This window comes from Engystomops pustulosus, chromosome 10 (genome assembly GCF_040894005.1).
Source record: "Engystomops pustulosus chromosome 10, aEngPut4.maternal, whole genome shotgun sequence".
Taxonomy (NCBI): Eukaryota; Metazoa; Chordata; class Amphibia; order Anura; family Leptodactylidae; genus Engystomops; species Engystomops pustulosus.
In genome coordinates, this window is record NC_092420.1 from 6,610,877 (window position 1) to 6,629,167 (window position 18,291).

General features: G+C 45.8%; 1 protein-coding gene across 2 annotated transcripts in view; it reads right to left on the bottom strand.

Moving 5' to 3' along the window:
• Positions 1 to 16,145, bottom strand: part of PLXND1 (plexin D1) — a 93,704-nt gene extending 77,559 nt beyond the window's left edge. The window contains exon 1 of one of the 2 annotated variants that reach the window (XM_072128997.1): positions 14,921 to 16,145. In XM_072128997.1, the coding sequence (XP_071985098.1) occupies positions 14,921 to 16,057 (1,137 nt within the window). In that variant the 5' untranslated portion in view covers positions 16,058 to 16,145. Of the gene's footprint in view, positions 1 to 14,914 lie in introns of both variants that reach the window. The other variant, XM_072128996.1, reaches the window with a different exon arrangement.
• Between the last annotated feature and the right edge of the window lie 2,146 nt (positions 16,146 to 18,291).

An 18,291-nucleotide genomic window follows, 5' to 3' on the forward strand; every position in this document is an offset into this window, starting at 1 on the left:
ACAGCTGCAAAGAGTTTGTATGTTCTCTCCGTGTTTGTGTTGGTTTTCTCCGGGTCTTCCGGTTTCCTCCCACACTCCAAAACATACTGGTAGGTTGTTTAGATAATAAAGAATTATTATTATTATTATTATTATATTATTATTATTATTATGAAATCTCTCCTAGAAATAGGAGCAGATTTTTACATCATATGTGAACGGGGTTTGGGGAACACTTCAATAATCTGCAGTTATTAACCTTTTCATTCCCAGCCTGTAAACTTTTGTCATTTCACAAAGTTCCGCTACAATTTCTCAGTGCAGCAGTGAAATATTTAAAGGGCCAGTACGCTTTATTCGGTTGCGTAGATGTTGACTTAGGCAAAGAGTTAATACAAAGCAGCGGAGCCTGGAAAATAACGCGGGCTCCTGACAGGCCGTGGCTTCCCCCAGATTCCTCCGTGTAGGGTCGTATTTTCATAACCCGCAGATCAGGCAGATTCACTTTTCACTTTTTTCTAACCAGGAAACAGTTTGGGCTCGAGTTCTGCAACATGACTATGAGTCACCGAGACGAGAGGACAATGGAACGGCGGAAACTGTCACGAAACCCAACGCAGAACCGTATGGTAATGTATGGCAGACGCGGCACAGGACGCAGGCGGGTTATTACAACCAGTACAAACATCGTGCGGCCAACACATCTGACACACATCTTGTAATCTGCGTTGTGTTCCATGTGCCCATTCCATAAATTACTCCCAGACATCGCTCCATCAGCCTCCAGCCCTGAAACTGAAGATTTCCCCAAGCTCGTAGAATTTACTGAAAATCGGAACGGTTTAACGTATCGCTCCAGGAACATTACCAACATTAGGGTGTTGCTAGTTGAGCAATTTTCTCATCTAATTGTATACGTAACCCATTGCTACTTTATAATATATAGAAAGAACTACAAAGAAATCAAATCCGATGACACCCTGACCCCTGTCTACACGGGAAAAAGACGCCACACGCATCATCCTGTATTCCCAGAAGGAATCCCTAGAACTAGAAGAAGCTCTGGTGAAGATCATCCGCATGTTGCAACAGCGGTAGGGAATTTGATTTTCCCACAGCCCTATATTGCTTTATTACTGGAATCCCTGCTGACTGTAAGGGGAATGATTCCAATAACATTGTATTAGACAACTGCTTACTATGCAATTCCCAAAATGTTTTAAAAAGGAAACTGTCAGCAGGTGTGACCATGCAGACTGCAGGCAGTTTTAGATATTGTACCTGTACAAAAAGTGTAATTTTTTCTATGTTATTAGTAGCAGCAGGACTGTGAAATATGGATTTATATTCTGTGATTGTAGCTTCTCCAAGTGCACTGGGGGCGTGTCCTCACACTGCTGTGCTCTGTGCACCCAGTAATGAGTATTGCCCATGAAGAGCTGTGTAATAATACCTTTGTGTAGGTTATTAGTAGCAGCGGGACTGTGACAAACGGATGCATGTTTCAGAATTGTATCTTTTCCAAGTGCACTGGAGGCTTGACCTCATACTGCTTTACTTTACCCTCCCCTCTACAACGAGTAAGACTTACTAGGCTTCTGGTTAAGTATTACAGCAGACCAAAGAAGCTGTGTAGCAGTTCAATGTAGAAAGCACAGAGCACGGCAGTTTGAAGACACGCCCCCAGAGCACTTGGAGAAGCTACAATCCTGGAATATGAATCCATTTCTCACAGTTCTGCTGCTACTAACAATATGCGCAAAGGGCCACTTTACAGGAGTGTTCTGTTTTTGGGCAGCTTTGTGGTGCCCACCTATTGCAGAACTATGACTCCTAACAGTTAGGGCATGCTGGAGGTTGTAGTTTTACAAGAGGTTTAGAACCAATGCACTGCGCCTGCCTGGGGTAGAGGGGCTACAGGGAACGTCCAAGCTATTCCGGATTTCCACAAGGAGAGGACGTGGGAAACGGAGCAGCTGTGAGCCGAGTGCGGGATCCGAACGTCTGTGACTCATTAAGGCGCCGGGGACAGAGGACGTGGGAAAACAAACTAACGCTTTATTTCCCTCCCAGAAAATGCTTTATTGGCTAAAAGAGGAGTCGGAATTCACTTTTCTGGCATCTTTAAATCCACAACCCTCTCATAAAGCGACAACGTAAATATATAGCGGTATCGAGTATCCCGTCACATAGAAATACATCGCCTCTCACATATAAAATAACGCGGTCCCTGTGCTGTGGAGCAGAAGACGCACAGAAAAAGTTACTCTGCCGTATTGTTTTTCATGTTGTCCTCCATTCACATCCAAAGCTGCTGCAAATCCATTCTCTATACCAGTGTGATCTGAAGACTCAGCTCTAACCGCCAACTTTTATCCCATAATACACCGCTCTGGGGTCATTAGGATGAAAGTTTTAGCTTTGGATGTGATTGAAGAAGAAAAAATCCAATTTATGCTTTAGATGTGACTAGAGCGTAAAAATTGTTATCATTAAGATTCTGGAAAATATGCAAATAAGCTTTCCAGGTCCGGATAAGGAAAACATTGCCTCTTAGCAACCTTGTAAGGCAGCCGCCTTATCATCAAGCATGACTTTCAGGAAGACTACAGACATGTTGCAGAGCTAAAGTGGCTGATAACAGGGAGCAGCAGCTCAGCATAAAAAGCAACATGAAGATGGTCCTTTGCAGGGTAACAGTCCCTTTAATAATCCCCCCCGCCCCAATGTAATTGATTTAATAGAATTATCGACTGTACATGTAACAAACAAGTACAGAAATATCCACAACGTAAACTTGGATGAAAATAGCAGACGTCAAAAATAATCCTCCCGGGCGTTTGTGAGTAATTAGACGTTTTACCGAGATAAAATTTGACAGGAAAATGGAATGATCAAAAAATGGAGATCACAGAGATTTTTGTGGTTAGATGAGAATTTGGAAAAAATCCAACTCTTCCGGGTATCTGGTGATATACATGTGTATACATGGTGCGGGTATCTGGTGCTAGTATATACATGGTGCGGGTCTCTGGTGCTAGTATATACATGGTGCCGGTATCTGGTGCTAGTATATACATGGTGCGGGTCTCTGGTGCTAGTGTATACATGGTGCGGGTCTCTGGTGATAGTGTATACATGGTGCGGGTATCTGGTGCTAGTATATACATGGTGCGGGTATCTGGTGCTAGTGTATACATGGTGCGGGTCTCTGGTGATAGTGTATACATGGTGCCGGTATCTGGAGCTAGTATATACATGGTGCGGGTATCTGGTGCTAGTATATACATGGTGCGGGTCTCTGGTGATAGTGTATACATGGTGCCGGTATCTGGTGCTAGTATATACATGGTGCGGGTATCTGGTGCTAGTGTATACATGGTGCGGGTCTCTGGTGATATACATGTGTATACATGGTGCGGGTATCTGGTGATAGTATATACATGGTGCGGGTCTCTGGTGCTAGTATATACATGGTGCGGGTATCTGGTGCTAGTGTATACATGGTGCGGGTCTCTGGTGCTAGTATATACATGGTGCCGGTATCTGGTGCTAGTATATACATGGTGCCGGTATCTGGTGCTAGTATATACATGGTTGGGTCTCTGGTGCTAGTGTATACATGGTGCCGGTATCTGGTGCTAGTATATACATGGTGCGGGTCTCTGGTGATAGTGTATACATGGTGCCGGTATCTGGTGCTAGTATATACATGGTGCAGGTATCTGGTGCTAGTATATACATGGTGCGGGTCTCTGGTGATAGTGTATACATGGTGCCGGTATCTGGAGCTAGTATATACATGGTGCGGGTCTCTGGTGATAGTGTATACATGGTGCCGGTATCTGGTGCTAGTATATACATGGTGCAGGTATCTGGTGCTAGTATATACATGGTGCGGGTCTCTGGTGATAGTGTATACATGGTGCCGGTATCTGGAGCTAGTATATACATGGTGCGGGTCTCTGGTGATAGTGTATACATGGTGCCGGTATCTGGAGCTAGTATATACATGGTGCGGGTCTCTGGTGATAGTGTATACATGGTGCCGGTATCTGGTGCTAGTATATACATGGTGCGGGTCTCTGGTGATAGTGTATACATGGTGCCGGTATCTGGTGCTAGTATATACATGGTGCAGGTATCTGGTGATAGTATATACATGGTGCGGGTCTCTGGTGATAGTGTATACACATGGTGCGGGTATCTGGTGATAGTATATACATGGTGCAGGTCTCTGGTGATAGTATATACATGGTGCGGGTCTCTGGTGCTAGTATATACATGGTGCCGGTATCTGGTGCTAGTATATATATGGTGCCGGTATCTGGTGCTAGTATATACATGGTGCGGGTATCTGGTGCTAGTGTATACATGGTGCGGGTCTCTGGTGCTAGTATATACATGGTGCGGGTCTCTGGTGATAGTGTATACATGGTGCCGGTATCTGGAGCTAGTATATACATGGTGCCGGTATCTGGAGCTAGTATATACATGGTGCGGGTCTCTGGTGCTAGTATATACATGGTGCCGGTATCTGGTGCTAGTATATACATGGTGCGGGTATCTGGTGCTAGTATATACATGGTGCGGGTCTCTGGTGCTAGTATATACATGGTGCGGGTATCTGGTGCTAGTGTATACATGGTGCCGGTATCTGGAGCTAGTGTATACATGGTGCGGGTATCTGGTGCTAGTATATACATGGTGCCGGTATCTGGAGCTAGTGTATACATGGTGCCGGTATCTGGAGCTAGTGTATACATGGTGCCGGTATCTGGTGCTAGTATATACATGGTGCGGGTCTCTGGTGCTAGTGTATACATGGTGCCGGTATCTGGTGCTAGTATATACATGGTGCGGGTCTCTGGTGATAGTGTATACATGGTGCGGGTATCTGGTGATAGTATATACATGGTGCGGGTCTCTGGTGCTAGTATATACATGGTGCCGGTATCTGGTGATAGTGTATACATGGTGCGGGTCTCTGGTGCTAGTATATACATGGTGCGGGTCTCTGGTGCTAGTATATACATGGTGCCGGTATCTGGTGCTAGTATATACATGGTGCGGGTATCTGGTGATAGTATATACATGGTGCTGGTATCTGGTTCTAGTATATACATGGTGCGGGTCTCTGGTGATAGTATATACATGGTGCGGGTATCTGGTGATAGTATATACATGGTGCTGGTATCTGGTTCTAGTATATACATGGTGTGGGTCTCTGGTGCTAGTATATACATGGTGCCGGTATCTGGTGCTAGTATATACATGGGGAGGGTCTCTGGTGCTAGTGTATACATGGTGCGGGTATCTGGTGCTAGTATATACATGGTGCGGGTATCTGGTGATAGTATATACATGGTGCCGGTATCTGGTGCTAGTATATACATGGTGCCGGTCTCTGGTGATAGTGTATACATGGTGCGGGTATCTGGTGCTAGTATATACATGGGGAGGGTCTCTGGTGCTAGTGTATACATGGTGCGGGTATCTGGTGCTAGTATATACATGGTGCGGGTCTCTGGTTCTAGTATATACATGGTGCGGGTATCTGGTGCTAGTATATACATGGTGCCGGTATCTGGTGCTAGTATATACATGGTGCGGGTATCTGGTGCTAGTATATACATGGTGCCGGTATCTGGTGCTAGTATATACATGGTGAGGGTATCTGGTGCTAGTATATACATGGTGCCGGTATCTGGTTCTAGTATATACATGGTGCGGGTATCTGGTGCTAGTATATACATGGTGCGGGTATCTGGTGCTAGTATATACATGGTGCGGGTCTCTGGTGCTAGTATATACATGGTGCGGGTATCTGGTGCTAGTATATACATGGTGCGGGTATCTGGTGATAGTATATACATGGTGCCGGTATCTGGTGCTAGTATATACATGGTGCGGGTCTCTGGTGATAGTGTATACATGGTGCCGGTATCTGGTGCTAGTATATACATGGTGCGGGTCTCTGGTGATAGTGTATACATGGTGCCGGTATCTGGTGATAGTGTATACATAGTGCAGGTCTCTGGTGATAGTATATACATGGTGCCGGTATCTGGTGCTAGTATATACATGGTGCGGGTCTCTGGTGCTAGTGTATACATGGTGCGGGTATCTGGTGCTAGTATATACATGGGGAGGGTCTCTGGTGCTAGTATATACATGGTGCGGGTATCTGGTGCTAGTATATACATGGTGCGGGTCTCTGGTTCTAGTATATACATGGTGCTGGTATCTGATGCTAGTATATACATGGTGCCGGTATCTGGTGATAGTGTATACATGGTGCGGGTATCTGGTGATAGTATATACATGGTGCGGGTATCTGGTGATATACATGTGTATATACACATGTATACATGGTGCGGGTCTCTGGTGCTAGTGTATACATGGTGCGGGTATCTGGTGCTAGTATATACATGGTGCGGGTATCTGGTGCTAGTATATACATGGTGCGGGTATCTGGTGATAGTATATACATGGTGCCGGTATCTGGTGCTAGTATATACATGGTGCGGGTCTCTGGTGATAGTGTATACATGGTGCCGGTATCTGGTGCTAGTATATACATGGTGCGGGTCTCTGGTGATAGTGTATACATGGTGCCGGTATCTGGTGATAGTATATACATGGTGCGGGTCTCTGGTGATAGTATATACATGGTGCGGGTCTCTGGTGCTAGTGTATACATGGTGCGGGTCTCTGGTGATAGTGTATACATGGTGCGGGTATCTGGTGATATACATGTGTATATACACGTGTATACATAGTGCAGGTCTCTGGTGCTAGTATATACATGGTGCAGGTCTCTGGTGATATACATGTGTATACATGGTGCCGGTATCTGGTGCTAGTATATACATGGTGCGGGTCTCTGGTGCTAGTATATACATGGTGCGGGTCTCTGGTGCTAGTGTATACATGGTGCGGGTATCTGGTGCTAGTATATACATGGGGAGGATCTCTGGTGATAGTGTATACATGGTGCGGGTATCTGGTGCTAGTATATACATGGTGCGGGTCTCTGGTGCTAGTGTATACATGGTGCGGGTATCTGGTGCTAGTATATACATGGGGAGGATCTCTGGTGATAGTGTATACATGGTGCGGGTATCTGGTGCTAGTATATACATGGTGCGGGTCTCTGGTTCTAGTATATACATGGTGCGGGTATCTGGTGCTAGTATATACATGGTGCCGGTATCTGGTGATAGTGTATACATGGTGCGGGTCTCTGGTGATAGTGTATACATGGTGCGGGTATCTGGTGATAGTATATACATGGTGCGGGTCTCTGGTGATAGTGTATACATGGTGCGGGTATCTGGTGCTAGTGTATACATGGTGCGGGTATCTGGTGCTAGTGTATACATGGTGCGGGTATCTGGTGCTAGTATATACATGGTGCGGGTATCTGGTGATAGTGTATACATGGTGCGGGTATCTGGTGCTAGTATATACATGGTGCGGGTATCTGGTGCTAGTATATACATGGTGCGGGTATCTGGTGCTAGTGTATACATGGTGCGGGTCTCTGGTGCTAGTATATACATGGTGCCGGTATCTGGTGCTAGTATATACATGGTGCGGGTCTCTGGTGCTAGTATATACATGGTGCGGGTCTCTGGTGCTAGTATATACATAGTGCGGGTATCTGGTGATAGTGTATACATGGTGCAGGTATCTGGTGCTAGTATATACATGGTGCGGGTATCTGGTGCTAGTATATACATGGTGCGGGTATCTGGTGATAGTATATACATGGTGCCGGTATCTGGTGCTAGTATATACATGGTGCGGGTCTCTGGTGATAGTGTATACATGGTGCCGGTATCTGGTGCTAGTATATACATGGTGCGGGTCTCTGGTGATAGTGTATACATGGTGCCGGTATCTGGTGATAGTATATACATGGTGCGGGTCTCTGGTGATAGTATATACATGGTGCGGGTCTCTGGTGCTAGTGTATACATGGTGCGGGTCTCTGGTGATAGTGTATACATGGTGCGGGTATCTGGTGATATACATGTGTATATACACGTGTATACATAGTGCAGGTCTCTGGTGCTAGTATATACATGGTGCAGGTCTCTGGTGATATACATGTGTATACATGGTGCCGGTATCTGGTGCTAGTATATACATGGTGCGGGTCTCTGGTGCTAGTGTATACATGGTGCGGGTATCTGGTGCTAGTATATACATGGGGAGGATCTCTGGTGATAGTGTATACATGGTGCGGGTATCTGGTGCTAGTATATACATGGTGCGGGTCTCTGGTTCTAGTATATACATGGTGCGGGTATCTGGTGCTAGTATATACATGGTGCCGGTATCTGGTGATAGTGTATACATGGTGCGGGTCTCTGGTGATAGTGTATACATGGTGCGGGTATCTGGTGATAGTATATACATGGTGCGGGTCTCTGGTGATAGTGTATACATGGTGCGGGTATCTGGTGCTAGTGTATACATGGTGCGGGTATCTGGTGCTAGTGTATACATGGTGCGGGTATCTGGTGCTAGTATATACATGGTGCGGGTCTCTGGTGATAGTGTATACATGGTGCCGGTATCTGGTGCTAGTATATACATGGTGCGGGTATCTGGTGCTAGTATATACATGGTGCGGGTCTCTGGTGCTAGTATATACATGGTGCGGGTCTCTGGTGATAGTATATACATAGTGCGGGTATCTGGTGATAGTGTATACATGGTGCAGGTATCTGGTGCTAGTATATACATGGTGCGGGTATCTGGTGCTAGTATATACATGGTGCGGGTATCTGGTGATAGTATATACATGGTGCCGGTATCTGGTGCTAGTATATACATGGTGCGGGTCTCTGGTGATAGTGTATACATGGTGCCGGTATCTGGTGCTAGTATATACATGGTGCGGGTCTCTGGTGATAGTGTATACATGGTGCCGGTATCTGGTGATAGTATATACATGGTGCGGGTCTCTGGTGATAGTATATACATGGTGCGGGTCTCTGGTGCTAGTGTATACATAGTGCGGGTCTCTGGTGCTAGTATATACATGGTGCGGGTCTCTGGTTCTAGTATATACATGGTGCGGGTATCTGGTGCTAGTATATACATGGTGCCGGTATCTGGTGATAGTGTATACATGGTGCGGGTCTCTGGTGATAGTGTATACATGGTGCGGGTATCTGGTGATAGTATATACATGGTGCGGGTCTCTGGTGATAGTGTATACATGGTGCGGGTATCTGGTGCTAGTGTATACATGGTGCGGGTATCTGGTGCTAGTGTATACATGGTGCGGGTATCTGGTGCTAGTATATACATGGTGCGGGTCTCTGGTGATAGTGTATACATGGTGCCGGTATCTGGTGCTAGTATATACATGGTGCGGGTATCTGGTGCTAGTATATACATGGTGCGGGTCTCTGGTGCTAGTATATACATGGTGCGGGTCTCTGGTGATAGTATATACATAGTGCGGGTATCTGGTGATAGTGTATACATGGTGCAGGTATCTGGTGCTAGTATATACATGGTGCGGGTATCTGGTGCTAGTATATACATGGTGCGGGTATCTGGTGATAGTATATACATGGTGCCGGTATCTGGTGCTAGTATATACATGGTGCGGGTCTCTGGTGATAGTGTATACATGGTGCCGGTATCTGGTGCTAGTATATACATGGTGCGGGTCTCTGGTGATAGTGTATACATGGTGCCGGTATCTGGTGATAGTATATACATGGTGCGGGTCTCTGGTGATAGTATATACATGGTGCGGGTCTCTGGTGCTAGTGTATACATGGTGCGGGTCTCTGGTGATAGTGTATACATGGTGCGGGTATCTGGTGATATACATGTGTATATACACGTGTATACATAGTGCAGGTCTCTGGTGCTAGTATATACATGGTGCAGGTCTCTGGTGATATACATGTGTATACATGGTGCCGGTATCTGGTGCTAGTATATACATGGTGCGGGTCTCTGGTGCTAGTGTATACATGGTGCGGGTATCTGGTGCTAGTATATACATGGGGAGGATCTCTGGTGATAGTGTATACATGGTGCGGGTATCTGGTGCTAGTATATACATGGTGCGGGTCTCTGGTTCTAGTATATACATGGTGCGGGTATCTGGTGCTAGTATATACATGGTGCCGGTATCTGGTGATAGTGTATACATGGTGCGGGTCTCTGGTGATAGTGTATACATGGTGCGGGTATCTGGTGATAGTATATACATGGTGCGGGTCTCTGGTGATAGTGTATACATGGTGCGGGTATCTGGTGCTAGTGTATACATGGTGCGGGTATCTGGTGCTAGTGTATACATGGTGCGGGTATCTGGTGCTAGTATATACATGGTGCGGGTATCTGGTGATAGTGTATACATGGTGCGGGTATCTGGTGCTAGTATATACATGGTGCGGGTATCTGGTGCTAGTATATACATGGTGCGGGTCTCTGGTGCTAGTATATACATGGTGCGGGTCTCTGGTGCTAGTATATACATAGTGCGGGTATCTGGTGATAGTGTATACATGGTGCAGGTATCTGGTGCTAGTATATACATGGTGCGGGTCTCTGGTGCTAGTATATACATGGTGCGGGGCTTTACTGTTATATGGCGCTCACTCATCTCCTGTGTATTGTCCCAGCACCTGTGTGACCTCGCCACTGCCCCTGCACCCGATACTCTCATAGTACTGGATGCAGGTGTGAGCTCATAAAGGCCAATGGAGCAGAATATAGAGGACGCCATAAAGACCATTGTTCCCAGGGACCCTGCTGTAACCTGTCCCCCTCGCTGATAAGAGGGTCCTGCAAGGTCTGACCACACAGCTGGGGCCAGGGTCACACAGCAGACACTTCCCCCCCTATTACACAGCCAGCAGTCACCTCTGAGATCCAAAATATCAAACGATTCCCAAGTAAATACAACAAAAAGGGAACCTGTCAGCAGGTGCGACCATACAGTCCTAAGTCAGGAGTTGTGTATGTTGGTAGTAACAGCAGTGAAATATGGATTTATATTCTAGGATTGTACTGAGTACGAGTCCTCACACTGCTGTGCTCTGGTCTTACTGCAGCCAGTGTTATGTATTGTCCCTGGAGAGATGTGTAATCAGACCTCACACTGCTGTGCTCTGTGCTCTCTGCAGCCAGTGTTATGTATTGTCCCTGGAGAGATGTGTAATCAGAACTTTGTGTATCATGTTAGTAGCAGCAGGACTGTGGTATATGGATTTATATTCCAGAATTGTAGCTTCTCCAAATGCACTGGGGGTGTGTCCTCACACTGCTGTGCTCTTTGCATTAAAGCTTCTCTAAACTGTAGTCAGTTCCCAAAGGCATCTAATAAGATTTTTGCAAACACTGGTTTTGCTTTGAGAAAAAGAATAAAAAACAAAAGGCAAAGACATTGCAAAAACGTACAGGATGTTTTAACGACTGGTGACACATTTTGACTTCTTGTGACATCTTACAACATTGCTGGGTTCCGCATGTCTCCGCCTGACCTACTTATAGTGTGACCTCATATTTATTACATCTGCAGTTTTGTTACAATAGCATCCAGTCTAGACAATCCTCTATGAGCTAAACGCTCTGGACTCCGTTACCTCCACTGATACATTGTAACAAAGACTGTTACAATCTCACATTTTGGTGTCAGACACAACAAAGGTTCCCCTCGCAGAGACCGCGTCTGACTTTACACCTCTCCTGAGATCTTCTTCCATCTTGAAGGAGCGTCTCGGGGAGAGGAAGTTTGCTCAGTCCATAAAATCCAGCACTTTGCTTCCTTTTTACTAGAACATGCAATAAAACCTGACCCCGTTCCTGTTAGTCTGGGGATAATCTGACAATCACGGGGCCACGATCCGTGTGGGGTGACGTCACTACGGCTCCAGTCACAGTTTTGGGGATTATTCTTGCGGCAGACTGATACAAAGTAATTAGTATTATTATTTTGTCATTACTAATACAGGCGGTCCCCTACTTAAGGACACCCAACTTACAGACGACCCCTAGTTAAAGATGGACCTCTCTGCCCCCTGTGACCTCTGGTGACCTCTCTGGATGTTACTATAGTCCCAGGCTGCAATGATCAGCTGTAAGGTGTCTGTAATGAAGCTTTATTGATAATCCTTGGTCCAATCACAGCAAAAAATTGTCACTGGGCTAAAAAAAACTACAATATACATATATCTAAAATATACAGTTTCGACTTACATACAAATTCAACTTAAGAACGAACCTCCGGACCCTATCTTGTAGGTAACCCGGGGACTGCCTGTATATTATGTATTATTTTTATATTTGTATTACTATTATCTATTTTATTATGGTTTGGTATTTTCTTCTTCTCCTGATTATTATTAAATATTATTATTTATAAACTATCAATATTTTTTTTTATTATATTATCATTACATGAACTTCTCACAGGTTCCTCTGTAGTAAGGTGATGGTAAGTCAGGAACATCAGGGGTACAAGGTTACAAGTGCCTAAGGTTGAAGGGTCGTCGCACTGTGCAGAAATAATACCCAAAGGAAATAGACCCGATCCAAAGGGGAAACAGCCTGAATTGGAGGTTTTTGTAGAACTACAAGTCCCAGCATGGGGGGGGGGCAGATGATATGTGACAACTCTCACACCCAGGGCTATAAATACCCTCCATGAGGTCACTCCCGCTGGGCTATGCCTCTGCTGCCGTGTAGGGGTCATTCTGCAGTTTGTAGAGGTGACGTGTGTGGGAACCCAATAACATATGTCTTACAATTATGGAGGAGTCACCTCAGCAGATTCCAAGGGAGTTTTCACATCTCACTCTTAAAGTAACAGGCCTCGGGGTAAAAGGCGATTTTGTAGTAGCGCAATCACCCTGGCGGTGTCACCCATGATTAATCGCTTATTCTGTAATATCTTTATTACCTATGACAGACCAGGGGTCAGCGAGGATTGGAGGGGCAACGTGCCAAACTCTACTGTGCCTGTGGGTCCTCCATGTATATTTCCTTCGCTCACCATAATCAAGATCAATGCTGACTGCTACTGAACATATTGGGGCTTATTCACTATGGACCTTGCGCCATTTTTTTTTTGCATATTCTTCTAGTTGCAAACTGCTTGCACAGGTATTTAAGAAGTGTCTGCACCAAATTTGTGCCACACGTGACCCTTTAGTGGCTCAGTAGCACTAGTCATCATGCGACACAAATTAGGAGGCGTTCCGGTGCTCAGTCGGACCGCGCGCCACATTTATCATGCAAAATCCGACACATTTGTTTCGCACGCCCCATGTTAAAGGTACAACAGAAAAAAAGTTGGAGCACTCTGTCGGAGCAGTGCACAGAGCGCCAGATTCATGAAGAACGTGTCCCACAAATCCTGAATCTGGCGCCCCCTGCACACCACACAGGACACTGCATTTAGTGCACTTTGCCCTGTACTTAAAAAATGTGCCCCAAAATTTGAATCTTGAGGCTGAAACCCAATAAAAGTGGAAAACTTCTCACAGCTGCAGGTTTGTTACCGTTGTATCTACAACAAACAGATACACTGTAAAAAAAAATTTAAAAACCGATACATTGTAACAATCTGTCAAGAGATTTGGTTACTGGTGACTGTAACAAACCCCCAGCTGTAAGAAAGTGTTCAGAATCTGGATATAAAGAATGTTGTTGTTCGCTGGCTGCAAGCAGAGATCTTAAAAGTGGTAAAGTCCAAATATTGCTATATCCTGTGTGTCCAGGATGCTGCTGCTGCAGAACATCTTGGTGACAATCCCAGCTCTTCCTGTTTCCTGTTGTGGCTGCAGGTACAGGAAATAGATCCTGGAGAACTAACAGGACCTGGACGGGTCAGGTACCTAGAATCGCAGCCACAGTACCATATACTAGATATTAGCAGTCACTGAGCGTGCGTCCCATTATCCAAACTTGGTTTTGGACCAAAACTGTCCAGTGATCTTATAATTTAAAACATTCATTGACAACAATGTCATGTTACATCAAAGCTTCCCCCATGACTGATTGGATAAAGCGGATCACATGACTCATTTTGTACATCAGTTAATCCAGTTCATAAATCCAAACCACAGATTTCATTGAAACAAGAGACAGGCCCAAAGTCCATGGCTGCACTACTGAGGTTCTGATCCAGATTTTTGTAAATGTTAACATTTTTTTTTTCAAGAAATATCTGAATATCTGAGCAATGGACTCTACAGAGACCATTCATTCTCAACAAACTGAAATAGCAGGATTCGCCTATTTATGCAATAAGCTTGAAGGTGCAAGGGAAACTGTCAGCAAGTATGCATACTGCAGCCAGAGCCGGGTATTGCCTCTGGGAAGACGTGTAATCATGTCTATGGGTGTGTTGTTAGTAGAAATTGGATTGTTAATGGATTGTTGTGCTGTAATACTTAACCAGAAGCCTAGTAAGTGTTACTCATTGTAGAGGGGAGGGTCTTCATTGAGCTAAAAGTAAAGCAGTATGAGGAGAAGCCCCCAGTGCACTTGGAAAAGATACAATTCTGAAACATGCATCCTTTTTTCACAGTCCCACTGCTACTAATAACATACACAATGGTATTATTACACAGCTCTTCAGGGGCAATAACATCACTGGGTGCACAGAGCACAGCAGTGTGAGGACACGCCCCCAGTGCACTTGGAGAAGCTACAATCCTGGAATATAAATCCATATATCACAGTCCTGCTGCTGCTAGCTTCATACACAAAGGTCTGATTACACATCTCTCCAGGGACAATACCTAACACGATCTGCAGAGAGCACAGAGCACAGCAGTGTGAGGGCTGTGTGAAACAGTACATAACACTAGCTGCAGTCAATAGGCACAGACTTCAGCAGTACTGACTATTTCTACATATATAACATACAGAATATGTTTGTCATTACCTTTACCTTGATGTTGTTCCTCCACTCACAGTTGGGGCCACTTCCTTGCACCACACTTGACAGTACAGACACCTCTGAATTGTCCCGATTCTCGAAACAACCACTGCGCGCCCCGCGGATCTTCTGCCCCACATCCTCCAATCGGAAAGCACAGAGTGCAGCCTCACCCCGCCCCTCGAACACCCCGAATATCCGACCTGGTTCCGCATAGACTGACAACAAGCGCCCATAGAGGGAGCCCGGGGGCCCCTGGCAGCGCAGCCTCAGCTGGATGTAGGACTCTGTGAGTTTCCGGGGCTCCCCCCTAGGGTCCGGCTTGAGGCAGATCCGCGCTAACACACTGCTGGGCAGGCTCTCCTTCTCCGCGGAGGCGGGGTCTACATTCATAGCCAGATATCCGAAGCCGCCCTGCTGGAGCGCCCGCACGAACACCATGCGGTTGTGCACCTTACTCCCCTGTTTAACCTTGAAGATATTGTCATCCGAGGGGCTGATGTCAAAGGTGAAGAGCCTGGAAGGGTGGCTGGTGTTTAGCGCCCGGATGGAGATCTCAGGGCTATTCTCAAAACGTAAATCCGCCACACTGTTATTCCACGAGAAGAACTGGCTCCCGAAGCCGGTGTACGTGGCCCCCACCAGCAGCCTGGTGTCCCCTTCGTGGCTCTTAAGAAGAAGCCCCACGGTGGAGGCATTGGGGTGGTTGGCAGCCACGTTCAGCATGCTGGGCACCACATTACGCGGGGGAAAGGCTACAGCGCGCCGCGTAATGTTCCCCAAGGCGCGTAGGTCACAGAGTCCCTGGTGGACGGAGCCACAGGCCAGCAGCAGCCCCTGATCGGGGTCCAGCTCCAGGATCTTGTTATAGTTGGGGGTCCATGTCCTGGGGAAGTCACAGGAGGACTCCGGGATCTGGGGGGCATGGCACAGGGGGGAGTCCTGCACGGGTCCAGTCTGCTCCTCCTGCTCCAGGTGCAGGTCCGCGTTCAGCTGGTACAGGTGGTTGACTGATGCCAGGTAGACCCGGTGTCCTGCGCTGTCCACGGCGAAGTTGTTGGTGAGCTGAATGGAGAAGAACCTGCTGACCAGCTCCAGCCCCAGCACAGGGGTCAGCAGCAGGAGGACAAGGCAAGGGGCAGCAGCCATGGGGGTGCACGCTCAGCCAGTCCTGGCACTGCCCTGCATGGCACAGCTGGGTGTCTGCTGCTGTCTCTGCTCCTTCTCTGCTGCTTCTCTCTGATGCTCAGCCCCCCAGCCCTGTGCGACCCTCCCCCTCTCCTCACTCCTCCTCACAACTTCTCCCCGCTCCCGACTCTCTCAATTGTTCTGTAACTTTGCAGACTGTCTCATCCCCCGGTCTCTTGCAGTTTTCTCTCTCTATTGTTCCAGATTTTTGCAAACTGTCACATCCCATGTATCCCGTAGTCTCCTGCAGTCTCACTCCCTCTATTGCACTCTCTCTCTCAATTGTTCTGTTACTTTGCAGACTGTTGCATCCCCTGTCCCCCAGTCTCTTGCAGTCTCTCCCCCTCTATTCTTCTCAGCCCCAGTTGTTGTCTCATCCCCCGGTCTCTTGCAGTTTCTCCTCTCTTTGTCTAATGTTCTACATTTTGCAGACTGTCACATCCCATGTATCCCATTGTCTCCTGCAGTCTCTCCCCCTCTATTACACTCTCTCAATCGTTCGGTTACTTTGCAGACTGTGTCACCCCTTCTCCTGCAGTCTCTCCCCCTCTATTACATTCATTGTCTCACCCCTTCTCTTGCAGTCTCTCCCCCTCTATTCTTCTCTTTCTATTGTTCTGTAACTTTGCAGACTATTGCATCCCCTGTCCCCCAGTCTCTTGTAGTCTCTGTTAGGTTCCCCATGTAGTTACATTGTGGAATTGTCTTCTCCTTTTCTGTGTTACACTTTGTCACCCGCCAGAGTTTTGGGTGACTGTGAGACAGGGGTTGGGGGTACATGGATATTTAGGGCCCCCCTGGTTTGCTCTGAAACAGTTAGTTGAGGGAGTGGCACAGTGTGGGTACAGTGTGCAGGGCGCTGTGTAGTATCTGCTGGGCAGAGAATAATTGTAGCAGGCATGATATGGAAAGAGTCACTGAGGTCACATCATCCCAGGCCGATCCTTGTAGAACTACAAAACCCAGCAGAGCAACTTGTCCAACTCTCATGTCTATTGGCTAGAGAACTACAAGTCTTAGCATAGCAATCACTCTATCTCATATCTATCTCCTATCTATCTATCTATCTATCTATCTATCTATCTATCTACCTCCTATCTATCTATCTCCTATCTATCTATCTATCTATCTATCTATCTATCTATCTATCTCCTATCTATCTATCTATCTATCTATCTATCTCATATCTATCTATCTCATATCTATCTATCTATCTCCTATCTATCTATCTATCTATCTATCTATCTATCTATCTGTCTATCTATCTATCTATCCCATACCTATCTATCTATCTCCTATCTATCTATCTATCTATCTATCTCCTATCTATCTATCTATCTATCTATCTATCTATCTATCTATCTATCTATCTATCTATCTACCTCCTATCTATCTCCTATCTATCTATCTATCTATCTATCTATCTATCTACCTCCTATCTATCTATCTATCTATCTATCTATCTATCTATCTCCTATCTATCTATCTATCTACCTATCTATCTATCTATCTATCTATCTATCTATCTATCTATCTACCTCCTATCTATCTACCTCCTATCTATCTATCTACCTACCTATCTCATATCTATCTATCTACCTACCTATCTCATATCTATCTATCTATCTACCTATCTATCTACCTCCTATCTATCTCCTATCTATCTCCTATCTATCTCCTATCTATCTATATATATATATATATATATATATATATATCTCATATCTATATATCTAGAAGATAATCTATATAATCTTAATAGGAGATGTCTATAATGGCTACTGATTGAGATATGTCTATTGGCTGGAGCACTACAAGTCCTAGCATAGCAATCACTCTATCTCATATCTATCTATGTATCTTTTTCTATCATTTAATTTATTGAGTGTGGAACTACAAGTGTCAGCATAACGGCTTGTAAGTGTTCTGTCTATTGTCAGGAGAACTACAGGTCCCAGCATGATGACGAGTAAATAATCTATGTCTGTAGCAGAGGAGAAGCTCCTGGGCTACAACCCCACATTGTAGTACTACAAGTCCCAGCACAGCAGCTGCAGATTCTAGGGACCTCTTACTTCCATTAGTTCTTGTTCAGGGGCTTTTGCCCTAGTCATACGGCGGCACTCTGCGAGCTCCGGGGTCAGGATGAGGAAATAAATCTGGAAAGTCCGACTGTGTGTAATCCTCCCTGTGTG